This window comes from Akebia trifoliata, chromosome 9, assembly GCF_017979445.1.
Source record: "Akebia trifoliata isolate Shusen 1 chromosome 9, ASM1797944v1, whole genome shotgun sequence".
Classification (NCBI taxonomy): Eukaryota; Viridiplantae; Streptophyta; class Magnoliopsida; order Ranunculales; family Lardizabalaceae; genus Akebia; species Akebia trifoliata.
The window spans coordinates 20,484,372-20,512,185 of record NC_141383.1 but is presented as its reverse complement, the minus strand read 5'-3'; the positions used below and the strand labels follow the sequence as shown (position 1 = coordinate 20,512,185).

The following is a 27,814-nucleotide window of genomic DNA, read 5'->3' as shown; positions in this document are numbered from 1 at the left end:
AAAATATCAAGAGACATTTTTAAGGGGTGTAAAAAATTGTGTCATGGGTACCATGGTTTTAACACGTAATCAAATCATTTAAGTTGTTTAGTTATTTTTTATTAATATAATGTACATAGAAATAATGATAATAATAAAAAAAAATTCCAGTTATGTAAACTAGATTAATTATGCTCAGTCACAAAATCTTATCTTTGGCACATAAGAAATATTTAAATTATTAAAAATTAAATTAATTTACATCCAAAGCACAAAACCAAATTGATATAGGAATGTCAATAGGTACCCATTTTATTGAAAACGAATCGAATACCCCAGTTTCGGATCCCTTTTTATTAGAACCGATTAGAGTCGGATTTAAAATGGAACCAAACCGATAGGAACCATAAGCGTAGGTTCTATCCAATCGGAACCAAGTTATTTTGTTCTTTTCATACTATAGATGCTTTAAAGTATTTTTTTTTATTTGAAAAATATTCATATTATATAAAATTCTTCAATTTTTCATATAAATTATCGATTGAAACTTAAAATGAGTTACTCTTTTAAAGAATTATTACTTTTAACAAAGATAAATTTTTATTTTCGAAAAAAATAATTAATTTGTATCTTAAGTGTAACAAATGATAACTAAGACAACAATTTTGTTGATAATATGCTTTTTTTTTTAAAATAATGATTTAAAATACTTTTTTTCTTATTTAATTATTGAGAATTGGAATCGATGGGTACTTGTGATTTTTGATAGTTCCAGTTCCATTTATTTTGGAATTGGACCTAGAACGGACAAAAATTGAAACTGAACTAACATAATGGTTATGGTTCAAAGTTTCTTAGGAACCGAACCGAAACTGATCCATTGACACCCTATCTTGATATTTTAAAAGATATTCCATTGTAGACAAGTCAAGCAGTCACAATTAACATTGATTGTCTCACTCGATAGCCTTCGATATCAGGATGACTCATCTCAATCTTGGACTAGAATTAAAACCATGATTAGAATCAGTATTGAAAATTCTTCAGAGTTTTAAAATTTTCGTAAAGTTTTCAGAGCAGGGTATCAACTGATTAACTTGATGAATCGACAAAATGATCAAATATTTATTGATAACTTGCCAAATATAATAACATTTTACTTTTCAATCTCAATTTTTATTTTTTATTTCTTCAACATTCAAATTCCAAGAATAAGGTGGTTGAATTGGGATTTCTCATACACAAATCTCAAGAACCATCTAGTGGCCTGGATCTTGTTATGATGTTCCTACCATGTCCTCTTAGGATAGATAGTAATACGTATCACATCAATCAAACCATATTCGTGGCGTTACAAATATCAGGAAATGAACGGCTCTGATTTTCTAGAAACTTTGACTTCAAACTTGTTATATAACCTCAGGTGTACGTAATCTTTCCCCAATCTCGCTTCTGTGTCTGGTAGATGATTGGTTTTTCATTTTTCACCCCAGACGGAAAGACCACTGTTTTTGAGTTGTTGTTTTTTTTTTCCTGAAATATTCCAATCTGAAAGGTAAGAAATACTTCTTAAAACCCTAATTTTGCTTTGTAGATCCGACATTTCGATTCTTGTTTTGATAATTTAGATTAAATACTTGCTACCTTAATCTGGACATAAAGGAGAAATCTCATTAGGTTTCTTAATTTTCGTTCTTGACTTGATTGAATCACTTTCGCATATTAGATTTTGTTGTATATTTTTTGTTTATTATTTATTTTTGTTTTAATTTGAATTTTGAGAGTTAAGGTGATGGATTTTGGTCTCAGTTTGTTGGATTTAGGAAGATATTAAAGAATGATATAGATTGGATCCAATGATCCATGGTTCATGTTATTTGATATAACTGGAAACCCTAGATATTGGGATTTGATCTTTTTATGAAAAACTATGAGAATTCATGTAAATAAAGGGGTTATGTTATTTAATTACTCTCCAAAGTCCAAACATCTTCATAGAAGTGATGGAATCCCAAAATAGAGACATTTTGACACCTCAGAATTTTTTGATGGTCACAATTTTATGGAAAAATACAGTAGGTGGCTTTTGAGTGCTTATATTTAAATAACCAATCGATAAAATCAGAAGAAAAGAGTGTCTGAAGGAAGGCAGTAGAAGAATGAATGTAATTTTCAAAATTACATTTTCTTGAAAAAAATAATACCATTTTTTCATAACCAACTTCATATTTAACCAAATATATAACAAATAAATCAATAATAAAAAAACTTATTGAAATTTTCCAAAAAGAAAAGAAAAAAAGAAGACAAATAAATTGATAGGCCTCATGCAGTAGGTGGTATGGCATAGGCTTGATGTGAACTGTGATATATTCACGTGGTCGTCTACCGGGTGAACAGTCTAGATTGGGACATACAACGCATTCAATTGAAGAGATCTCTAGAAAAACCTTTTCCACTACTACAAACATAAAGTTCCAGTGCCGAGTTTTTTTTTTGGCTAGGAAAGAAAGGGTTAGTGGTCAGGAGCTATGTTACCTGGTTTGTTGGTTCAAATTTGGGTTCATGGTTTTTATAATAAACCCGGCTCGTAGGGGTAGGTTGAGATAATTTGTTTCTTGGTTCGCTTTGGTTTCTTAGATTGGTTTGCTAGCTTGGTTTGCTTGTGCATATATAATTGAAGTATACAAATTACAAATACAATTTTTATGTTAAATAGTTAATATAATAATCCAAATTCTAAATATAAACAATGAAAAAAAAAATATAATAAATTGGTTTGGTTCACCGAACCAATTTAAAATTATTGCGAACTGGCATGCTTTGGTTTGCTGAACGGACATACTTTGGTTCACCAAACCCGATCAAAATTCGGTGGGTTCGTGGTTCGCTTGATTTTATAAACCCAGTCCAAACCGTATCAGGAACTGGTTCGGTTCGTACCGGTTTGTGCTTCAGACTAGTAGCAACGAATTGGGTAACATAAGTCAGGAGGGGTGAAGGGTAGGTTCAACGGTAGCAATTACATTGTTGGTCGCCATCTTATCATCCACTATTGTGAATGTTTCAGTCTTTTCTGCTTCGTTCTGCCTACAATATGAGTTTTTAATTCTTGGCATCGTCTTGCACAACATTGGGAAGTAACCATCATCATTTAACTGTCATTGAGTGTTTTGCCATTGTTAGTATTCTTCTTATGTCATGGATCTCATGGACAGATTTCTTTAAGGATGAATTCGTTTTACAATAATATATGCTTCTTTGGGAAAATGATCAAATGGGTGGGAGTAGGATGTCTATGCTTTGCTTATGTTGTCTGCTGATGTGGTTATGTTTCATCCAGAATGATTGTCATTTGATGGGTGATTGACAGTGCTGCAACCAACTTTCTTATTCATTTAAATATGGGCCCCGAGGATTTTATCGACGTCCATGATTCTAGTGATTCTGGGAGTGGAAATAAGAAAAATGAACTTCACAGTTCTAATGCTGAGCCAAGTGAGGTTGATTCTCAACCTAGCGGTTCTCAGCTAAAAGTAGACATCATCAATGAGGAGAATTTGGGACAACAGGGCGAAGGTGATGGTGGAAACGAAGATGGCCAATATGAGCAAGAAATGGAGCTTGACGAGGAGTTGCATAACAAAGAACCCATTTTGCAAGTAAGCGTTGGATTGGCTGAAACTGTTATTACAATGGAGAAAGTTAACGGGATCAACTCTGGAGTGAATGATGAGAGTGGCTGTTCAATAGCTCAAAACAGCAACCATAGAATAGCTGATAGCTGTATCCTGTTTCGTCTTTGGTATTTTGTGCTCCTTTTCTTCATAAGAGTTTTTTCAACTATATTCAGCAAACAAGCAATTTGGAGGGCTATTTTGAATTGGTTCCGGCTGAACTTTCTATATATAACATCAGAAATGAATGGTGATGTCATGTTAGGCTTAGTCCATGTATTGCAGACTTTTTATCGTATATTGCCAGATCTTGTGTTTGTTCATGTTCCCCATAACTAGCATTCCAGCGAGATCGGGTGTTAAGCGAGCTAGAATGACATTTGTTGATCAAGAGCCGTCTGTACATGTCAAATACAATTCCTTATCCAGGTTTGTAACTTGTGTGTTTTATTGCCTTGTTGTAAGGAGAATTATTTGATCTATTAATTGGATTTTTTCCTATTTGTGGCTTATTTATCGGTTCATTTTATGATATCTTTTTCAGAGCTAGCAAAAGGAAGCTTGAGGAACTTTTGCAGCAATGGTCTGCGTGGCATGCTCGACATGCTTCAACTAATGTAATCTTCATTCTTCCTAAAATTGAACATTATGGCTTTAATATGTTTCTTTCTGTGTCATTCTAGCGTTCGAGTTGTCTTTCAGCTTTATTAGTCACTTCTTACTAGTGGACTAGTGGTTTTTATGTAGTTACTAATGTTTCAATTTTTCATGCTGTTGATTTTTCAGAATTTGCTTTATTTAGAACTAGAAGGTGGCATGTGCAACACACATGTTATCAAAAGGGCTTATCTGTAATTAAAATATTGATTAAAGGGTTTATGAATATTACATAGTAAAAAAGGACATTTTTGTAATTTTGAAAATTAAACAACATGATTATCTAGGGCCATGTGCAGCAATTTTCTTGGGTTTTGACCAAAATGACCATGATTATATTGAGTTTAAATGTAAAGATGGGGGCATTTGTGGGATCCAAAATTTGGTGTCGAACCACTTCTACTTTGCCTTCTTTCATTATAATAGGAAACATTAAGTTAGGTTTAGCTATGTTAGCTTATGCAAATGCTTCTCTATTCTTAAAGATACATACCACACACCTCTCCACACACACACACACGAAAAAAAAAGAAGAAGAAGAAGAAGAAGAAGAAGAAGAAGCAGTCTTTAATATGGAGTTCTTCAAACATTGTTGGGATATCGTTTCGAAAGATTTTATGGAGGTTATCAGGGAACTTCAAGATAAGAAGTGCTTGGATTACAGCCTTAATAGTACTTTCGTGGCTCTGATCCCTAAAAGAGCTGGGGCGGATAAGCTAGGAGATTTTAGACCAATTAGTCTGGTGGGTTCGGTGTATAAGATCATATCCAAAGTGCTAGCGTCGCGATTGAAAACTGTTCTCCCTAATCTTATTGGGGACGAGCAAGGGGCTTTTATCAAGGGTAGACAGATCTTGGATGGTGTTTTGATGGCTAATGAGTGTCTTGATTCTAGGATCAAAAACAAGGATAAGGGGTTAATAGGAAAAATTGATTTACAAAAGGCTTATGACCATGTGAGCTGGGAGTTCTTGGAGTATATGATGAGGAGGATGGGTTTTGGTTCGAGATGGATAAGTTGGATAATGAAATGTGTTACGACGGTATCTTACTCGGTTCTTGTCAATGGGAGTCCAGCCGGTTTTTTTAGAGGGTCGAGAGGTTTGAGGCAAGGGGACCCTTTATCTCCATTTTTGTTTTTGATTGTAGCTGAAGCCTTGGGGAGATTGTTTAGAAGAGCGGTTGACTTAGGTAAGACTTAGGTAAGCTTTCGGGTTTTAGGATTAATGACGGCCCTTTAATTTCTCACCTTCAATTTGCGGATGACACCTTAACTTTTTTGGAGGATTCGAGGGATCAAGTGAGGGTGCTTCGAGTGTTATTGTGTTGCTTCGAGGCTATGTCAGGTTTACATACTAACCTGCAGAAAAGCAAACTTTTTGGGGTAGGAGAAGTTAATGATGTTCATTTAATGGCTTCAACTTTGGGTTGTGGGTATGATACTTTGCCCACTTCCTATTTGGGCTTACCGCTGGGAGCACCCTACAATAGTATCAAAATTTGGGATGGTGTGATTGAAAGATTGGAAAAAAGGTTGAGTACGTGGAAGGCTAAGTATCTTTCGAAAGGAGGGAAAGTGACTTTGATCAAAAGTACCTTAACGAGCATTCCGGTCTACTTTCTCTCTCTTTTCACGCTTCCGAGGTCCGTTGAAATTAGATTGGAAAGACTTATGAAGAACTTTTTGTGGAATGACAAGAGTGGTAGGAAGAAGTATCATTTGGTTAGATGGAAGGTGATTTGCATGCCCAAACGAATGGAGGACTAGGCATTAGGGGTCTTAGATTAGCTAATAGAGCGCTTTTAGGAAAATGGCTTTGGAGGTTTGGCGAGGAGAGGGGTAGTTTGTGGAGGAAAGTTATTATGGCTAAATATGGGGAGAGGAGTCTAGGTTGGTATAGCGGTGAGTCTAAAACCTCGTATGGGTGTAGCCTATGGAAAGGAATTTTGAAAGTTAGCAAGGATTTTGAGCAAGGGATTAGATTCAAAGCAGGTGTGGGGGACAGAATTAGATTTTGGGAAGATTGTTGGTGCGGACCTTCGTCGCTAGCTTCTCAATTTCCATCTTTATACGTCTGTTCTGTTAAGAAGAATCATTCAATCCAGCAATGTTTGATTCACAACGAGTCCGATCCTACTTGGGATTTGGGGTTCAGGAGAAATTTTAATGATTGGGAGCTAACCGAGGTTACATCTTTCCTCGATCTCTTGCATACGCTTCATCGCAACGAAAGTGAACAGGATAGGTGGGAATGGATTAGAGCGAAGGATTCGAGATTCTCTGTCAGATCCTTCCATAAATGGCTCACTCCTAGTGCTGAGCGTACCATCTCGGCTTCCATCATTTGGTTTAGGTCAGTGCCTTCTAAAATCTCTTTCTTTGTCTGGTTGGCTTCCCTTGGTAGAATTCTTACGATGGATAACTTGATTGCTCGGGGTTGGATCACTCCTAATTGTTGTCCCCTTTGCTTGATGGAAGGGGAATCTGTTGATCACATTTTAATTCATTGCCCTTTTTCCTATAATTTATGGTCAAGTTTCCTTGGTTTATTCCGTATGACTTGGGTTTTCCCTCATAAGTTTTCATCGTTGTTGAAAGAGTGGACCAGTAATGTCTTTCACACCAGAAAACGTTACCTGTGGGCTATGCTACCTTCGGCTATTGCTTGGGGGATTTGGAATGAAAGGAATAACAGGGTGTTTAATGGCAAGATTAGAAGCTCTCACACAAGTTTTTTAGAGATTTTGGGCTTCTTATACCTTTGGTCCAAACAAAATATAGAATTCGTGGGAACTTCGTTTGATGATTTTGTTTTTAGATGGAACTCTTTATGTAATCATTGATGTTGTTTGCTCTTCTTCTTTGTTACTTTCTATGAGGCTTTCTCGGCCTCTTTGTATGTTGTTTTTTTCTTTCTCCTTGAAATATATTATACTTTTCAAAAAAAAAAAAAAAAAAGAAGCAGCAGTTCACATCAACTTTGGACAGTATGATAGTTGACATCCTGAACTTTTCTTCTTGGAAGGATTCATGTTTTAGCTGTGACTGATGTGCTGTTCAATGTGAAATCCTATCAAGCTCTCTGGACAGAAGTTATGCCATACTCTTTCAGATTTATAGCTATTTATGTTTTCCGTGGATGTATTTCAGCTTTAACTACTCTATAATATCAATTTGATGCACATCTTCTTTTGGCTCTGATAGTTTTTGCAAATTTTATTGCTCGTCAGTTGTACTGATTTAAGTTCTATGCTTCCATCATGTTAGGATTCAAATGAAACCTTGGAATCTGGTGAGGAGACTTTCTTTCCAGCCTTACATGTTGGCCTGGAGAAGGCTTCCACAGTGGTATGTTTGCTTTTCTGTGCCTATTTTCATGCAATGCAACATATTTTGGAGTAAAAAAGATCAGTCAGTATTGAAGGAATGTCTAAGTTCAATGTGAAATCGGAGAGCCCCGTAATTTCCCACTTACAGTTTGCGGACGATACGATTTTGTTTTTTAGATGATTCTATTGATCAGGTAAGATTTCTCAAGGGGTTGCTAGTCTGTTTTGTGACTTCAGGTCTAGCAATAAATCTGCATAAGAACAAAATCTACGAGGTGGGGTCAACCACAAGTATTATCGTGCTTGCTGCTAATCTAAGTTGTCAAGTAGGTTCTTTCCTGCCATCCAACTTAGGTCTTTCAGTTGGGACTGTCTATAGGAGTAAAGCTTTTTGGGAGCCAGTCATAGAATGCATAAGGAAAATAATTGGTTCCTGGAAAATATAAATACCTTCCAAAGGGGGAAAAGTGGCTTTGATCAACAACACCATTTTGAGTATCCCAATTTACTTCCTATTCTTATTTTCTATGCCTAAAAGTGTCAAGGTGCAGATCAAGAAGATGATTCGAGATTTTCTATATAATGACAAGGATGGTAATAGGAAGGTCCACTTAGTGAGATGGAATCCAATTCGCCTCCCTAAGATTAATGAGGGGATTGACGTTAGGAAGATTGGAGTGATGAATGCAACTACTTGGAAAGTGGTTGTGGAGGTTTGGGGATGGGAGTTCCAGCTTATGGAAGGAGGTTATTAAGGCTAATATGGCATTGATCATTTAGGTTGGGTGAGTGGGTCTGTGTCGTGCACTTATGGGTATGCAATTTGGAAAGGTATTTACAAGATCTAACTAGAATGTCGATTTTGTTATGCGCATTATCGTTGATAAAAAAAAATTAAGTACTAAGGGTAGTATAGGATTTTTTTAATAATAATTTTATATTTAAACAAATATTTAATATTGGTATTGTTGTAAAGATCTAGGCAAGAGCTTTCTGACAGTACCATTTTTATCGCAAACCAACCTACCTACTGGAAGGCAACAAAACTACCTTTTAAAGTGGCTCAACAATATTGTAAATTTGAGAAACTTAACGGATGGTTATAAAGGTGCCCCTCTAAATTTCCGAACTGCTGTAAATAACTTTATTATTATGAGCTACTTGCCAATAGTGCTGTGCCAAAAAAACATGAAGAAAAGAAAATATGGTAGCATTTTGGAGAAAAGTGGCCATAGATCCTGTTTACAGGGAAAAGGCTACTTTAGATGCGACCAGACTTCCAGAATCCATCTTGGGTGGAAATGAGGACTCGAAAGATCTGACCAAGAACTTTCTTGTGTTGTGCCATTCCCATGTTATTAAATCTTCTGCATCCAAATGGATCTCTATCCACCCAGGAAAGCCTAGGAAATCCTTAAGGATATGTAGTATGGGGCTATTTTTTATTTGGTTGTGGACCTTCAAATACGTGGTAGATGTAATTTTCTGTAGTCAGTGTATTTTGTTAATTTTTTACATATTTGTGTTCTACATAACGGAGATGGCTAAAGTATATTGGGAACTTTTTCTTTGTAATCTTAATTGTACTTCTCTACTTCCTCTTTTACATGTAAGTCTTTCTGGATGGACAACCAAACAAGAAAAGAGCAAAGCAACTACATCCCATTGAGTGATGATACGGTTCCTCTTTATGATCGTGTATTTGCGTTGGATGGTTCCACTAACCAGGAGAGGTAATTTAATACTTCTGTTTGATAATGACAAGATTCTTAATATTTGAAAAATCCTCGACTAATTGGCATCTGATACTTTAAACACATGCTGTGTTGGCGCATTTATTTATTTTGTTCAAAATCTGTATTTAAGCTTCTGGTTGACTTTTCTTGTTTTATTTACTACTTATTTTACTAGGTTTGAGTGTGAAGTTTGTGGTATTCGTATAACCACACACACACACACTTTACCACCTCATCGAGTTGGTACCTTCAGTTATCCATTGTCAAATTTATGTTTGGTATTCATATTACTACAGACTTACCACCTCATCAAGTCAGTACCTTTAATTATCCATGGTCAAATTTATGTTCTTTGATGTTCAATAGTTTGTACTTGTTTCATTTAAATTTTTTTTTGCTTTACTCCACCAAGATGCTCTTTTTTTTTTTTACGATATATTATGTATGTCCGTGCATCCAATGTTATGTGTTATTGGGTTAGGTTCTCATTGGCTGGTAATGCTTTTATAATGGTCAAATTGGTGCAAGATATGGGATTGAGAATGTTCTGTATTGCTATAGTTCTAAGTTGTGTGGATCACTGGCATGTTATTCTTGTTGTCCTTTTAGGCTGATCGAACCCTATTTAGAATCCTTTAAACCAACTGTGATCTTCCATCAGTGCACTTAACTCATACCAAAATCAGTCCTAAGTAATCCCTGACCCTCCCACATCACCTTAGGCTTCGCCTCCTAAACCTTTCCCTATAACCCAGCCATAAGCCTTTCTTTCCCAATTTGGTTCTGTCCCACTTTGTGCTTAAATTCAAATAGAGTGCTGAATTTTATTACGTTAGATTAGATTTAATTCAATTCCCAGCACTATTATAACCCATTACAATATAATAGTTAGGCCTCGAACTTTTCTTAAAATCCTTGAAGAATTACGAGATACTTGGACTAGAACTGAACCCTAAGCTAGTGGAAGTTCAATCTTCAATTGGAATCACTTCTCTTTGTATTTGAGGGATTTAACATTGTGGGATTGTGATTTCCTTGGACTTTAACGTATTTATTTATTTGATTTTCTCGTGTTATGGATGAATGAGGAGTTATTTTCTAAGACTTTATATTCAAGTGGGGCATGATTTATGACATTTGAGGATATTGTTCCCTTTTGTTCTTTGTTTTCCTTGTATGGCAGCTGCCTCGGTCGCCTTTATTCTTGCTCAATCTTTAATAAAATGTTTACCCTTTTACCGATCATAAATAAAGTGAGGGTTAGTTTATATCTTTAATTGCTTTCAGTAATCTATTTTTTGATCTCAGACCTGTCATTTAATCTAGGCAATGCAATTTTTTTCCTGAAGCCTATAGACACTGATAAACAATGTGAATATGTCTGCTTAACAATTCCCCCCCCCAAAAAAAAAAAATTTGAAAAATAAAAAATAAAAATGAAAGACTTTTGTTTCTATACCAGGTCAAGATTCTACGGAAAAAACTAAAAAAAATATTTAACTAATTGAGTTACAGAGGAGGTTTCAATAGAGAATCTCTATTGAAGTGGAATTTTTGTGAGTTAGTTGATGGGTGGTTAGCCATTGAAGTGGGGTTCTCGGCCTTAAAAGAAAAAATCCCTGCAATTTTTGCTAGGAGATTTGGAAAAAGAGAAACCTTAGGATTTTCAAGGGGAAGGAGACCTCGTTTGAATGAGGTCTTTCTTTGGATCAAGGTCTTCCAGGAATCAAATGGGGTCTTCTTTGAAGATTTTGTAACAAAGTGGGGTTGAGTGTGTGGTATTGAGCTGTAATCTGGCTCTGTTTTTTTTTCTTTTTCTCATTCTTTTTTTGTATCTTTGTACATGGTCACCTCAAGCGCATTTTTAAATAAAGATCTTCGACTCATAAAAAAATGTTTTTCCCTGATTTGTACGTTTTTTAATGTATGGTCAGTATGTATGTGTGTCACTTATCAGAGAAATTATTGTAGATGATCCACATAAAATGCCATGAAAAAGTGACGAAACCGACCAAGACATGCATCTGATGCCGAGTGCATTTTCCATTCCTGCATTTAAGACTTGTATATGGAAACAATAAAAGGCTCCTCTTTGTTTAGAAGGCTGAGTGATATTTAAAACTTCAGGCAAATAAAACTTAAAATTTCACTTAACAAAAGTGTTCATCATCATCTAAACAGTACCCAACTATACTTCAGTCAATGTTTAGATCAAGAGATATAACAAATAATTGATGATATATTGGTAGTTGTTTTATTAACTTGCAAATTGCTTGCTTTTGCAAAATTGCTTGTTAGTTCATTTTGGGCTTTAGATCCATAGCTCAGTTGGTTTGGCACATTGCAAAACAACTTCGAGGTCGTGGGTTCAAGTCCGGCTATATATATAGGGTGGCATTTGGAGGCCCTAAAGAGAGCCAAACATTGTGTCAAACATTTTTTCAATGTATGGGTTAGAGGTTTTGGAATGGGCTGGTTTTTTGTGAAGATGATCTCTGTGATGAGGAGATCATCCTCACCAAAAATCAGCCCATTCCAAAACTCCTAACCCCATCAAAAGTGGTTGGGGGGGGGGTGCAAGCGAGTGAGAGAGGGAGGGAGGGGTGCCTTCCTAGCATGGTTTTCAATCTCGTCCGACATGTCTCGTTCAGCAACGATACATATATACACGGTGTCTCAATATTCACATCATCTAACGAGATAAACGTGATGTCTTGGATGATATTTTGAAAATCTTGGTTGAGTCAACCGGGATTTTATAGATTTTGATTAAAATAATTATTATCTTTTAGATTTTAAATAAATAAAACATGATTTTATGACTAAACATTTTCTAATCTATCTTATTTTATTTCAAAATTATAATTATTTTAATTTAAATATATGTAAATCAATCAATATAAACTGAGTTTAATGGACTGTCTCGTCCATGGACGAGACGAGACATCAAACCAAGTTTTGAAACCATGCTTACTCGTGGTCATTTAAGTGATACAATTTGGCTTTGTAAATTTCTTCATAATTTGTAATGTTCTTCAAGAGTTATAATTCTTCCATTGTTCTAATGGCAGTGCCCTTTAAGCTAGTTTTGGGTCTGCATCTTTCCCTATTATGTCCTCTATAAATTTGGTCATACATCTAAGTTCTATGCTTAAATTTATTTCATATTTTAATCATACATTCTTTTTCCGGCCAGTGCACCATTTATTGAACTATTTCTTCTTACATTATACATTTTACTTATTCATTTTGTAGGGGTATGGAAGCACTAGAAGCTTCCCGCTGTTTCAATTGTAGTTCCTACAGCCATTCACTGAAGGAGTGCCCTAAGCCTCGAAATAATGTTGCTGTCAATAATGCTCGTAAGCAGCACAACTCCAAACGAAGCCAAACTGCCGGTCCCCGTAACTCAGCTCGGTATTATCAAAATTCTCCTGGTGGGAAATATGATGGACTAAGACCAGGTTTCCTTGGCTCCGAAACAAGAAAACTTTTGGGTCTGGGGGTAATATAATTTTCTTGGTCAACAAAAAACTGCTTCTTTTTATTTATTTATTTGCATTTGTGTTTTGTGATGTTTTCCAACATCATCATGGATGCTCCCCTTTCTCTGTTCTCATTGTTTCGAAGTTGGTTATCTAGGGTATTTTGGGAAGAGAGAGAATCCTTTGGGGGCTTACTCCATTTGCCGTTTGTTGAGGGCATTTGGAAGGAGAGAAACAACCGTTTTTTCGAGGGAAAGTTGAGCTTGATATAAGAAGTTATCATAAGTATCTTGGGTCTGTTGTATTTCTGGTTTGTAATTTTCATGGAGTTCGTGTGTTTTACTTGAAGATTATCCTTATGTAAAGGGGTGGGGTTCATGCCTGAATATCTTTTCCCCTGATAGCTGATCATATTTATACAACCAACTTGGTCATGGGTCGTGCGCTGAAAGAGTTTTTTTTTGTTTTTACGAAGGTTATTTATAGCTGTAGCCTGTAGTTACAAAGGTCTCTGTGTGACACCAATGACACCATGACGTGCTCAATTAACTTTTAACATAGCTATATTAGCTTCTTCAACCAGTGTTCTAGCTCATCATATGCATTTCAAGCCCCCTATTTAGCTTCTTCAACCAGTGTTCTAGCTCATCATATGCATCTCAAGCCCCCTGTTTATAACTGGTCATTGAGTACAAAAGACAACTTTATTCACCCACACCTGATAGCGGATTTCTCCATTGTTTGTGCTGCTGACAGCAGCCATTTTTTTAAAACTTCAGCAAAGGATTATCCAACTACTGTATACTAGTCTAGTAGATCAGGCCTTTGGGCACCCCAATGATATCATAACACATTGCAGTTGGGTAGTGACATTTCCTCTCATTGCTTTCACAGTTTTGTCCTGTAATTCATATTATTAGAGCGTGCCTTTGGGCACCACGATGATATCATATCACGTTGCAGTCGGGTAGTGGCATTCTTTCGTTTTTTTTAGAGCTGCTATTGGCACCCCAACTTTTACTTATTACACCCCTAATTAAAAAAAAAAAAAGTGAATGGTTGAGAATAAGTAAAAGTTGGGGTGATAATAGTAGCTCTCTCTCGGATTTCAATATTTTAAGGTTTAGGATTTTATAAGAGCCTAATCCTAATTATAAACTACTACTTAAATTATTTAAATGAGTGTTATAAGGTTCTGTAATGTTGATCTACAACTTGAGCCACATCTTTGTATTAATGTTTGAATTATGTGTTTTAATCTTTAATTGGGGTGATAAATAATTTAAGAAGTTGGTGCCTAATAAGTAAAATCTGGGTTGCCAATAACATCTCTCTCTTCCTTTCCCCCCCACCCACCCCCAAGTTTTGGATTGTAATTCGTATTATACGATGAGTGCTTTAGGGTCTCTCCAAGATAATGTTTTTGGATGTGCCCATTCCGTTGTGTAATCATCTTCATTTTTTTCATGTTAATTAGGAACTCGATCCACCTCCATGGCTACACAGAATGCGTGAAATAGGTTATCCACCTGGATATCTTGGTAACTGCATTTATTTTGCTCCAATTTTAGTTATCAGCTTAATGTTCTATAAATGCTTTCCTTATTACTCAAATTTTCATTTGTTAGATCCAGAATACGAGGATCAGCCTTCTGGAATTACAATATACGCTGATGAGAAAAGCGAGGACGGAGGAGAGGAGGATGGAGAAATTCTTGAAACGGACAACAACCCAGAGCAGAAGAAGAAGATGAGTGTTGAATTTCCAGGCATAAATGCACCAATCCCGGAGAATGCAGACGAAAGACGTTGGGCATCTTTACGAAACGCTCCCAATTTTGATTCTTCTAGAAATCACTTACATCCTGTTACCAATCATCGTTCATCCGAAAACATCAGCCGAAGACAAAGCAGTGATTCAAGGCGGTCTAGAGACTATAGAGATGATGGCCCACCTGGTGTCAACCCTGGAGTTGATTCATCCATTTCTAGTCACTTACCGAGATACAGTGGTTACGATCCGAATTTATATGCAAGTGAAGCTCACAGCTCGAGAGGTAATCCAATTCCAAGGAGTCCGAGTCTCGGGAGGTCTTTATCCGATAGAGGGAGGAGGAGTCCCCTAGTCCATGAAGGTTCACCTAGTCACAGTCCCTATAACTCTTTACCTTACTCGTCGCCAAACACTCGACATTCTCCCCACAGTTCGGCTAGTTATGAGAATTGGGCCTATGATAACCACCGTACCTCGAGCTCTGACTATTTGTCGCAGAGGAAGGACAGGCATGATCATCACCACCAACATCATCATCATCGTAGGAAGTGAACAAGTAATTTTCACCTTATTGTTTAGGTTAGTTGTACACATACGTGTATCTCATCAGTAACATTCACAGAGGTTAACTCGGACAAAACCTAGATACTTGAGGCTCCCTTGAGATTTGATGGAGACCCTTGAGTTTGTGAAGTAGTTGATGATCCAATGTATTTGATTTGTACTTCCTTTTTTTCAAAAAAAAAAAAAAAAAAAAACCCTAATTTCTCATGTAGGTATTGTTCTTGTAGACAAATTGTAACTGTTACTATCTGTTCATTTGAGGAGAAGCCATCTGCTTTATGTTTAGCTGCTTGTTCTTGCTAAGAATTGATTGGAGAGCAAGATAGTTAAAATTTCGCGAGGAGATCAACAGCCATACTTTTGTGTTATAAGTGCATCATTAGGAGTGTCATTGATTTCTATGGAAAGGTATGATGCAGACAGAAAACTTACAGCAAATTCAATGTTTACAAGCTATTTGATCTCTGCCTGTCACTTCTTTCCTCCGACTGAAATTATTCTTTCAAATTTCACACCCAAATCCCATCTATATTTGAGCTTTATTTGAGTTAGCCCCTGGCTTTTCTTAATTCTGTGACTTAAAACTTTATAATGTCTGTTAGTTATTTTAAGGTTCATTTAGACATACTCCTCCACATTTTGGTCGATATTAGAGATATCCCTATGTTTTCAAAGTGATGACATATCACAGCCCTGCAATGTTCCACTAGCTGGACGTGGAAAGGTTTGTGGAGACCGAGGAGTCGAAGTGGAGCTGTCACGTTGCAAGGAGGGGGGGGAGGATTCCATTGAAAGAATGGATATGTTGTGGGCTATGCCACATAAATTGAAATAGATGGATGGATAGATTGAGAGACAGATTGAATAAAAAATGAAGGTTTGTCACACACACATGTTGTGCATTTTAAATGATAGTAGAACTCTATATAAACAATGATATATATATATATATATATATATATATATATATATATATGGATCAGGATCCGTATACACGTTAAGGTACTCATAAAGCTACAACGTGTTTTGTCTTATATGGGCAAAAAGGTTTAGAATGGGCTGATTTTTTGTGAGGATGATCTCTATGGTGAGGAGATCGTCTTTGCCAAAAATCAGTTCATTCTGAAACTTCTAACCCCATGTTTACAAGTTGAAGAATTTTGGACCGTCCATTTTTTATAAACCACTTTTGATCAGGTTAGAAGTTTTGGAATGGGCTAATTTTTTGCAATGATGATCCCCTCACTATAGAGATCATCTTCATAAAAAATCAGCCCATTCTGAACCTTTTTGCCCATATAAGACAAAAATGTTGTAGTTTTATGAGTAGTTTTATGTGTCTACGGATCCTTACCTCATATATATATAGGGTCCCTTTCAGCAACAAACATTTTGACAAACATTTTGGCAAAACATTTTTCAAAACATGGGTTAGAGGTTTTGGAATGGGCTGATTTTTGGTGAGGATGATCTCTACGGTGAGGAGATCATCCTCATAAAAATCAGCCCATTCCAAAACTTCTAGCCCCATGTTAACAGGTTGAAAAATCGTGGACCGTCCATTTTTGTAAACCATTTTTGATGGGTCAGAAGTTTTGGAATGGGCTGATTTTTGGTGATGATGATCTATTCCCTGTAGAGATCATCCTCACCAAAAATCAGCCCATTCCAAAACCTGTAACCCATATTTTCAAAAATGTTTTGCCAAAATGTTTGTCAAAATGTTTGTTGCTGAACATTTCCCATATATATATATATATATGGGGAGCGTTCGGAGGCCCTAAAGAGAGCTAAACATTTTTCAACATATAGGTTAGAAGTTTCATAATGGGCTGATTTTTTGTAAGTCATTTTTTGAAGAATCATGGATCGTCAATTATTTATAAGCCGTTTTTTTTATGAGGTTAGGTTTCAGAATGGGCTGATTTTTTTTAAGACGATCTTCTCGGCGTCAAAATCATCCTCCTCACCAAAAATCAGCCCATTCTAAAACTTCTAGTATATGTATTGAAAAATGTTTGACTTTCTTTAGGGTCTCTAAATGCATTCCGATAGATATATAAAAGTAAGCTACTAAAAGGTTAGTGAATGACTGTAAAAGTAATTGTCATTGTTCCGGATACAATATGTTAGAATATCATTTGAGGTGTTTGATCTTTTTGGTGGTATGAGACATTTTAGTGACAGTCAGGAAATTCCTTTCATCTTTAACAGAAAACGTTGTTTGTAATTTTGTATCGACTATATTGTCTAGAGATGATTGATGTTCACATTGAATTGCTTGATGGGTTTAAACACGAAGAATTTCTCTTGAGCTTGTCAGTGATCATAGAAAGTCTATAGTCGTCAAACGATTGAACAACTTAATATTGTCTTCTATGAAGTATTGGAACATCTTTGTCTTCTATTTTCCCAAAAGTCTTATCTCTGTTTTTGAAGTTTTTAGGTTGAGTAGGTAGAATTTCAAGGTTGAAGATGACTCGTTTTGGAAAAATGAAAATCCATCCTTGTATTTATTCAAAAATCCTATCTAGTTATTGAGGTTTGGATGTTTAATAAGATAAAATCTAAAGGTTGAAGACGGTACAAATTTTTCCCAAAGTTGAAGATTATGGATTTGGTGAATAAAATCAAACAGAGAGCATTTGAAGAAGATAAAATCTGAAAGTTGAAGATCAAGAGAAAAAAAAAAAAAAAATTGACCCAAAGGTTGAAGATGACAAATTTTCGATATATAATTAAAAGGGTTTTCTGCTAGAGGTTGAAGATGAGAGTTTTTGGTATAAAATCAAAGGGGTTGTATATGCTAGAGGTTGAAAATGAGGGCATTTAGATCATTTACTCTTCTCTCTCAAAGAACACCTAGGTCAATGGGGGCATATGTCATGGGGGTATCTCTAATATTGACAAAACTTAGAGGGGGCATGTCTGAATCACCCTAATTTTAATATAAAACACCCTATATTTAATAGATTTTGAGGTCAGCAATGCAAAGATGAGACATAAGACATCTAACACCATTAGAGCACGCAAACTTCATTTTCACTTCTTTATTCTCAAATTTTAAACTGATTTGAAGCAATTATTTTCAACGTTTCACCAAATTTGCCTTAGTTTCTTAAGTTTGGGTCGTTGTTTGTTGATCTGTGAATTTAGGTCAGGTAATTTATTTTATTATTTTTACGGTAAATTACACTTTGAGCCTGCTATAGTTTGGCATAATTTCATTTTGACCCCCTAACATTTTGATAATTACGCTTACCTCTCCTTTCATTGACCGGTTAAAATTCAGATGTTATTTTACTATTTTACCCACTAATTTTTTTATTATTAATAAATAAATAAATAAATTTTAAAATAATAATTAAAATGCCCCCATTTAATTAGTATTTATTGAACTCATTTTTTCACGGTCATATTTTTGTTTATAAAAAAGAATAATATTTTAAAAAAGGTAAAATAAGAATTTAACTGTTGGGTTGACGACAATTTGATGGGAGAAGGTAAGTGCAATTATTAAAATGTTAGGGGTCAAAATAAAATTATACCAAACTACATGGGTAAAAGTGTAATTTACCTTATGTTTTAATAAAGAGTGGTCAGTGGTTAGATGGACCCCCACCAGCAATAAAATAAAAAAGGGTGGTGATTTATACATGCCCCTCAGCTTTTGGTCAATATAAAGATACACCCTGTGTTTTCAGGCTAATGACATGCACTTTTGACCTAGGTCTTCTCTTAAGAGATGAACGTAAATGACCTAAATTCCTTCATCTTTAACTTGGTAAAGTTTTTTACCCTCTTCTTCAAGCTTCGGATTTTATCTTCTTCAACCTTGAAATCTAGAGAACAAGATTGAATTTTTAGAGAAGTAGAAAATCAATGGAATTTTGGGTAAACAAATTAAGGGTTTCTATAAGATATTGAAGGCGATGGATTGGGGAGAGCTTAATTAGGTTAAAAATAGTTTACTCCAGAAGTTAGCAACTTGAAGATGAAAGAGTTTTACATTATTTTCAACCTTAAGATTCTACCCCCTTCAAATTAACCTCAAAGATTAAGATAGGATATTTCAAAAAAGTAAAAGATGGATTTTTCAATAGAATAGTGAAGGATTTTCTACAACACATTGTAGACAAGGTTGAATAAATTATAAATAATTTACCCTAGAGATTAACAGCTAGCTTGAAGGTGGCAGATTTTCTGAAAGAAAAATGAGTCGTGATCCAGAACAGTGTCTCGTTCATATAGCAACCTATGGTGTCTACGTGGCATTTTTTTTATATTGGAGGTTAAGCACATCGAGTTGCTTATGACTAGAAAATGGCTTGGTTATGATCCTAATTTATTTTAAACGCTAAACCAAACACATGCCACGTAGCCACCGTTCCTATTTTATAGGAATGGGACATCGTATGTGATCCTGATTCAAGAAAAACTAGGGTTTTTTTTTTGCTTGAAGCTCAAATAAGGCTATTTAAGCCATTTCAAGTTAGTCTCTCAGACAAAACCTAAGTAAGGGTGGGATATCATAAGTTTGAAAGCATAGGATGTATCTCTAATATTGATGAAAAGTAGAGGGGCATGTCTAAATCATCATCCATTTAAAAAAAACAAAAAAACAAAAAAAGGAAACAATTACATCCTAATATAGTTGGTGACAGAGAAATCATATAGTAATACTTGATGGGCCTTAGTAACTCACTCCATGTGGGTTGATGGACTTGCCATGCTCCCTCAAAATTCAGCCCTAGGTTGAACCTAAGCAAATATTTTGCACCTATTCATGGAACCAACAACCACCCCCAACAATGGACTCATCTGAGAGAAAATAAAACACCACTCAATGGGTTTTCTATGCTAAAAATTTCAACATCATGGCAGCCATTCTATCCATCACATTATTTGGGATCGAAAAATTGTTGGTAGAACTGAAAAATGCACAAAACAACACGCATGATCTTCCAAGAAAACGAAATAATCAACGAACAATGATATACTAAAAGTAATCCACCCAATTACATGATCAAAGAATCCCATCTAAAAACGAAGTAATAATAAAATAAATTCCGTAAAAACGTTAGACCGAAAGTAGTATAGAAGGTTTTATAGCGATGTCGTGAACCTTCCTTTCTTTTCCCTCGAATAACCTGGCATTCCTCTCATTCCATATTCTTCAATAAATTACGAAAATAGAAGATTTTAAAGGATTCTACCTCTAGCATTAACATTTTATGAGACACTTTCATTAAAATTCAAATATAAGGGGTGTTATTGTAGTAAAGATGAGGATTCATAATGTTTCGGAGATCGTAAAGTTTCACATCGGCTTCCAATTAGAATTATTAAAAAAAAAAAAAAAAAGATTTGCCATTATCTATGAAAAAGAAGAACAAAACTATGATATTCGTTTAGTTAATAAGGAATGTAAGAATTTGTGTGAGTGGTGGTGGCCCTGGTGGGTATGGTTGGTGTGGCTCTACCTGCTTGTAACTGTTTCCAAAGCAAGTCCAAATAGCCAGTCAAGTTTCCCTTTCTCCCCCTACCCCACACTTCTCTCTCTCTCTCTCTACCTTTCCTTTGTCCCTATTATTTCTCCATATCTCACCAGTCCTTAATCTATCCTTCTTTTCCTAATGTAGGTAGGTGAGGCTGCTCACCTTCTTTTTGTTTGGATTCTCTTGCAGTCCTTGAGTACCACAGGGTTGACAAAAAGTACAAGAAGCAATCAATAAATAAGAGCTCAAGCACCCACAAAAGAGAATAGAAGAGAATCTCAAAACTCTCTCCCTACTCATCTCCAAGCAGTTTCTTCTCTATTTACTTGGCTTTTTTAAAATGAAGACAATCATGGCAAGGACTCCTCATGAGTCTTCCTTCTCCTTCTCCAAGAGATACTTTAATTGGAGAAAGAGAGGTGAAGATGAAAGTGATGAAGAAAATGTTTTAACCTCCTTTTCGTCCTCGCAACTATGCGAGGAGTACAAAGGAGAGGTTAAGGCCTCGGTGTTGGTCGTGCCAGCATCAAAGAAGAAGCTAACAATTTCAAAGTTTGGATCGTTTCTTACTATCTTAGGTAAGCATCGATCGCACCAATCATCCGGTCTTGGTACCCGAATGGTGGGAACCCTTTTCGGGTATCGACGTGGGCACGTACATTTTGCATTCCAAGAAGATCCCAAGTCGTATCCAGCCTTTATGATTGAACTTTCCACACCAACGAGTGGATTGATCAAAGAAATGGCGTCCGGGTTGGTTCGAATTGCATTGGAATGCGATAAAAAGAACGAAAAGAAAAGGGTGAGATTGCTAGAGGAGCCCATTTGGAGGACATATTGCAATGGAAAGAAGTGCGGGTTTGCAACGAGGCACGAATGTGGGCCTGAGGAGTCGAAGGTGTTGAAAGCATTGGAGCCTATTTCGAGGGGTGCTGGTGTGTATCCAGGAAATGGAGCCGAGTCATCAGATGGTGAACTCATGTACATGAGGGCTAAATTTGAGCGAGTTGTTGGGTCTAGAGATTCTGAGGCCTTCTATATGATGAACCTTGGAGGGGCTGGTGGTCCTGAACTAAGTATTTTTTTTATTAGAGTCTAAGATTGGATTAAGGGTTTTGAAAGATGATCTACAGAGTAATACTTAAAGCTCTAGAGAAAATGAAATATAAATCTGATTTTCTTCATAGTTTTAGTTGTTATTTTGTTGTTCTTTTGGACAATTTGATCTTAAATTTTGAAGACTGCCCTCCCCTAATATCACAAAAAGAAGGCTTGGATTACATGCCTACACTCTATATGTGCTCCACATTATGTTTTAGTAATGTAGAATATTGCATCCACTGAAACAAAATTCGACCAATTCTTTTGAAATTTAAGAAAAATTATAAGAATAAGAATAAGAGACCGATTAAATCAGCCAATCAATGATTTGCTGATTAATCAATCCCTTCAACCTTCAAATCTCAAGAACAAGATAGAACTTTTAAAGAGGTTATAGTTGATGATTTTGGAAAGAAACCCAAAAATAATATTTGTATAATTACCAAACTTCCAAAAAAAGAAGGCTTGGATTACATGCCTGCACTCTAGAAGTGCTCCACATTATGTTTTAGTAATGTAGAATATTGCATCCACCGACACAAAATTCGACCAATTTTTTTTTTTTTTTTTTTTTGAAATTTAAGAAAAATTATAAGAATAAGAGACTGATTAAATCAGCCAATCAATGATTTGTTGATTAATTGACCTTCAAATCTCAGGAGCAAGATTGAACTTTTAGGGAGGTTATAGTTGATGATTTTGGGAAGAAACCCAAAAATAATATTTGTATGATCACTAAAATTCCTACCCTCACTATGATAGAAATCTCTTATATTGGTTTGCACAATATTAGAAATATTGCTCACATACATTCTTAGGATTACATAATAGAGACTACCTAGCCGGGGTGGAGCTAGTAAGGAGTTGGTGAGGGCAATTACCCCCACAGAACTTTGAGACACCCCCTATATTTTTAACTAATTACATGCCCCATTTGTCCCCACTCCCTCAACTCTCTCCCCATTTGCCCTCACACTTTCACCTCCCTCAAATTTTTGCCCCCACAGAACTTTGAGACACCCCTATAATTTAAACTAATTACATGCCCCATTTGTCTCCATTCCCTCACCTCTCTCCCCATTTGCCCTTACACCCTCACCACCTTCCAATCTTTGCCCCCACAGAATTTTGAGACACCCCTATATTTTCAACTAATTACATGCCCCATTTGTCCCCACTCCCTCACCTCTTCAATTTTTTGTTGATGACATTGCCTCTCGACTGGGACTTCTCAAATATTAATTGGAAATAACCTAAATATCATTTTCTTCAATTTCTAACTAAAAACTTCTTAATTTCTCCCTAAAATCATTCATCTTCACTATACAACTAACCATATTTTACGCCCACTACAGGAAAATCCTAGCTCCGCCCCTGCTACCTAGGAGACCATCAGGTTAAAAGTAAACAATCTATAGTCTCGATCCTCGAGCAACAAAATTGAGATGATCCTATATAATGTTTTATTTCATTTATAATCGAAATATTTCGTGACTTTTAACGCATTTAATATACAATTTGATGGTACTAGTCCTATCTTTTGGATGGATAAAACTTCTTCCAATAATTACGCGATCTCAAATGGTATTAGAGTTAACACCACACAATTAATGGTATTAGAGTTAACACCACACAATTCGGGTTTAAACCTTGAAAGGGGCAACATGGGGAATAGGCTACCCAGAGTTGTGTCGATGAGGTGGTCAATGTGAATTATTCACCATGATTGACTCGTTCAAGATTACAATAAATCACCTTGAAGGTTAGTAGACAACATGGTCAATATGAATCATCGACCACTTTGGGATTTGAGATGATTTAATATATATGTATATAATAAAACACAACGATGGACTCCACTCATTTGTTTCAATCTTCATTCCTTATATAAAATGTCATGCCTTGAATTTTAGATTCAAAGACCCGACCTAATTTCTTTATCTATTTCATAGATCTGAAACTCAAGTGTGATTAAAAAGAAATTTAATTTAGATTAATAATGTTAATTAGATGAAAGTCAAATTGAAAAGAAAGATGTTGATTTTTAACAACTAACAAAATTTGATATATCTATGATTTTGAAAATCATAATTCAGTGCAGAAATTTTGTATCGACGTCAATAATACCAATAAAAAAACCTTAAGAGACCTATTAATACTTAAAAATATGTTAATAATAATTGAGAATACTAAACACTTCCAAAAATTAAAATATCCAATTTTTTCTAATCTTTTGACATTCAATAAAATCAGAAAATTCTAATTTGTGTGATTTAAAAAATCATTAAATATCATCTCAGAGTTTATATTCAACTTTAAAAATTAAGATTTATGAGAAAAAAAATAATCAAATAATTTAATATAAAATATTTTTAACTATTTTTTTTTTTTCAAAATAGAAGTTTTAACTCAAATTTCTTGTACAGTGTAATTCCTAACATGTGTACAATGTAAAAAATCCTATAAATTCTGTTTAATTGAATTTTTGAATGAGATCAAAACAATTTGAAAATAGATAAAAAACCTCACAACTTTTATGTTTTATACTTTTTCATAATATGACTAAAAATAAATGCAAGTTTTATCCAAAATTCAACAATACAATATTTCAGTATAATAAACAACTAAAATTTTCCATTTTCATAAATTCTTGAAAATATCCACCAAATTAGATCATTCCTAAGAAATCACCAAGTAAAATTTTTATTTGTAGAGAACACCAAAATTTTGGAATTATAGAAGGGTCGGATGAATCCAATAAAGTTTATTCAATCATCAAATTAAATCCATATAAATAAATACCATCAATGCATTAATCTTCTAGTCCAATTTAGAATAAAATAAATTACAATTTAAGATACTCAAAAAATTAAATAATAATAAATTCTTAAGATTTTATTCTCTACTTTGGTTCAGCTAATCTTCCAAGTAAACATATCCTGAAAAATGTTAATTGCAAGGGGGAGTTTGATAGATCTAATATATTTCGTACAAAATAAATTATTCTAATTATTTATTTACAAGACAATCAATGATACGATGTATGTGAATGCATAAAGTTTGCTCACACGAACTAACTATTACCTGGGCTAGTCAACCATTAAGTATGGTTCAATCAATTATCCAACTTGGCCAACCATTAGGTTATCTCTATACACGAGATCTTTCGTACAATATTTTATATTTTTTCCTCTTTGTTTTTAATTATTAACACTCGATTTTGTCACTTTATGCACAAGTATGATCATTCAAGAATCCATCATGAATTTATATTAATATTTACAATATTTTTTTTGAATAACAAACTTCAACATTCAAATGAATGAAAATAAAAAGTAAAACAAATACGTAGTTTATCAAAATCATAGAAAATCCAACAAAACTCCCCTTACATAGAATCGAAATACTTTTAAAAAAATAGCTTGTTTTATGGTAAGAAAGTTGGATGCACCTATTCATTTCCTACGTTGCTCGATTCTTCTTTTATGACGTCTGAATCAATTCTTTTTTGAGTTTCTTATCTTAAATTTTAACATAAGTATTTTGAATCAACGCATTTTATTTTTACTATAACGCACAACTTGAAGAAATAATTTATATTCCAATCTTTGATCTTGCTAAATCTCTATAGAAGCTGGGATTTTCATTGAAAAATAGACGACGACTAAGGATAAATGAAGTTTAGGAAAGTGAAGAGAACATAATGACATTAATGCCTCGCTTGCTTACATTGCAAAACGAGGTAATAATAGGGAATGTTTCCGGTGTTTTGTGACATGGACATGTTTGGTTATACAATCATATGTGGGTTCCACCGTAAATAGAAGTAAAGAAACACAAAAACAAATAAACCAACAAAAACGAAAACAAAAACAAAAACGAAAAAGTTACCATAAAATTTTTGCGAAATAAAATCCTCCACAAAACCTTTTTTTTTTATTATATATCCCATCTCCAGTTGAGCTCTAATAGACGAACAAATTGACTTCGTAATCTCCCTCTAATCGAAACTTATCTACCTCCCTCTCTCATGGAAAAATTGAACTAATATTTCTCACACTCACATGGCGAAATTGTTCTCATTTATCTCTCTCTTTCTCATGGCTAAACTGAACTGTTCTCCTTCTCTCTCATGGTTAAACTCAACTAATCTCACACTCTCTTTCTCTCTCTCTCATCCTTATGGAAGAAGTACATTGATTTTTATTTTCCTTAGATCTGATGAAAATTCATATTCAATCTTTAAGTTAATTTGTTGTTAGGGTGGTTCAATGCTTCCTTGACAATCCTTATTAAAAATATTGAGCCCTTTGTAAATCTTGCAAGAACCATCTTAGTACAGTAGATCAAATAATGTAGATAAAAAATCGAGCCCAAATCCACATGACATCATAGTACAACAACTTAAGATGATAAGATTTGATCATCTTTGACATTGCTCGCAAAATTTGGATGGAATGCTATGAAGAAACCAGAAGCGTTATGTGTCTAGGTAGTCAAAACTAAATATCTTAAAGAGAGGGTCATTACTTGATTGTAAGCTAAAATTCATTGATTCTTACCAATAAAAATGTATTCAAAAAGGTAATCTTGTTCTCCATGAAGGCTTGCGTTAAAGGGTGGGAAAGGAAATTTTATCAGACTTTGGGACGATGCGTGGGCTAGACAAAAACCTTTGCGCCAACTTCTTGTCAAATTATTCGCAAATCAGCTTCTTCAAGTTGTTTTTTAGGTGCTTCTCAATTTTAAAATATATATTTTAAATAAAATTTAAAAAATTAAACTTGTTTTGTATTTATGAATTAACCAAGCACTAGTAAAATACTGTGCAAGTGCTACGAAGCACTCCACTCATAAAAAGACGTAAATGTCCGTAATTACAAAAGTTTGTAAACGTAAAGTTATACGTTTACATAGTTATGAGATGCGAACAAGGAGGACCTACGGTTTTTAATACGAATTTTCCATGAGATTTTGAATCTCTTAAGAAGGTTAAAGAATAAATAAGAAAAAAGAGTTTTGAAATAGTAAAACTGGTACTACATGGGATAACAACTCTCCCCTTTTGTTGCCTAAGTAGCTACTAAAATAGGATTCTCAATTCCTAAAATTTGACAAAACTATCATTCTTAGTTTTTTATTCAATAAACACCTCTAGATTTAATTATTTAATACTATTAAATTAATTAAAGATTATCACTCTACATTTTAGAATAATAATTAAATTTTGGGGTAATACATAGAACGTATTTTAAGAACATTTTTTTACTTTACCTTTTCTCTTCTCTCTCTTTCTAAAAATATCCTGACTTTATTGCATTTCTTCTCCTCCCCTTTACCAATATCAACCTTTCAAACTTTAGTGGCTTTCCTCTTCTTCCCCTCTTCTTAGTAATACTCTTCCAACTTTATTTGACCTCCCCTCCCCCCTAACCCAAAAGAGAATGCCTGTGATGTAAGCACAATCAAACACTAGTATTGAAAATAGGTTGATTTTATCAAATTATGCATTTAAAAATTGAAAAATTCCCAAAACAATAGATTCTTTGTTTTACTTTCGAAAATGGTAAATTACTATTTTCAAAATTAAAATATTTTATGTAAGTGATTTTTATTTTTATTTTTTGCTATTTTTTAAAATGATAAATATTTTTTCACTTTAATTTTAGAGAAATAGTAAAAAGAAATTCTACTTTATTAAACATCATTTTTTTCTCATTTATGTAAAACTAGAGTTTGCCTAAGCCAACGACAAGGTATCCTTTTTGGGGTCAAAGAGGAAAAATGGTAAAGTTAGAGAAATATTATTAAAAAAGATGATGAAAAAAAGGAATATTGTAAAATTGGAGGTGTTTTATTGAAAGAGGGAGGAGGGAAGGAGGATGAAGAGGAAAGACAATAAAGTTGATAGGGGTGAAAATGAAAGATAATAAAATTGGATAGTGTGGATCCTACCCCACTGTAATTTAAGTGAGACATTTATACCCCTAGAACTGTAGTTAGAGTTGGGACT

At 34.6% G+C, this 27,814-nt stretch overlaps 1 protein-coding gene and 1 pseudogene across 3 annotated transcripts; both read left to right on the top strand.

Moving 5' to 3' along the window:
* Positions 1-1,380: 1,380 nt before the first annotated feature.
* LOC147394563 (uncharacterized) lies at positions 1,381-15,487 on the top strand. 3 transcript variants are annotated; one of them, XM_086453158.1, is made up of 9 exons: positions 1,381-1,534; positions 3,323-3,765; positions 4,004-4,085; positions 4,201-4,273; positions 7,582-7,662; positions 9,258-9,376; positions 12,635-12,884; positions 14,342-14,405; positions 14,499-15,487. In XM_086453158.1, exons 2-9 carry the CDS (start codon positions 3,384-3,386, stop codon positions 15,188-15,190), a joined length of 1,743 nt encoding a protein of 580 aa, XP_086309284.1. In that variant the 5' UTR covers positions 1,381-1,534; positions 3,323-3,383; the 3' UTR covers positions 15,191-15,487. The 3 variants fall into 3 exon arrangements, with proteins under 3 accessions (XP_086309284.1, XP_086309282.1, XP_086309283.1); XM_086453156.1 differs by having other exon boundaries at positions 14,493-15,487; XM_086453157.1 differs by having other exon boundaries at positions 1,387-1,534; positions 3,353-3,765; positions 14,493-15,487.
* Positions 15,488-20,842: 5,355 nt separating this feature from the next.
* LOC147394562 (protein MIZU-KUSSEI 1 pseudogene) lies at positions 20,843-22,039 on the top strand (annotated as a pseudogene).
* The last annotated feature ends 5,775 nt before the right edge of the window (positions 22,040-27,814 follow it).

Coding starts and splice junctions, on each gene's coding strand:
- LOC147394563 (XM_086453156.1), top strand. CDS start 3,384: ATGGGCCCCGAGGATTTTATCGACGTCCATGATTCTAGTGATTCTGGG. Junction 4,086..4,200: donor AAATACAATTCCTTATCCAG/GTTTGTAACTTG, acceptor TATCTTTTTCAG/AGCTAGCAAAAGGAAGCTTG. Junction 9,377..12,634: donor GGTTCCACTAACCAGGAGAG/GTAATTTAATAC, acceptor TTCATTTTGTAG/GGGTATGGAAGCACTAGAAG.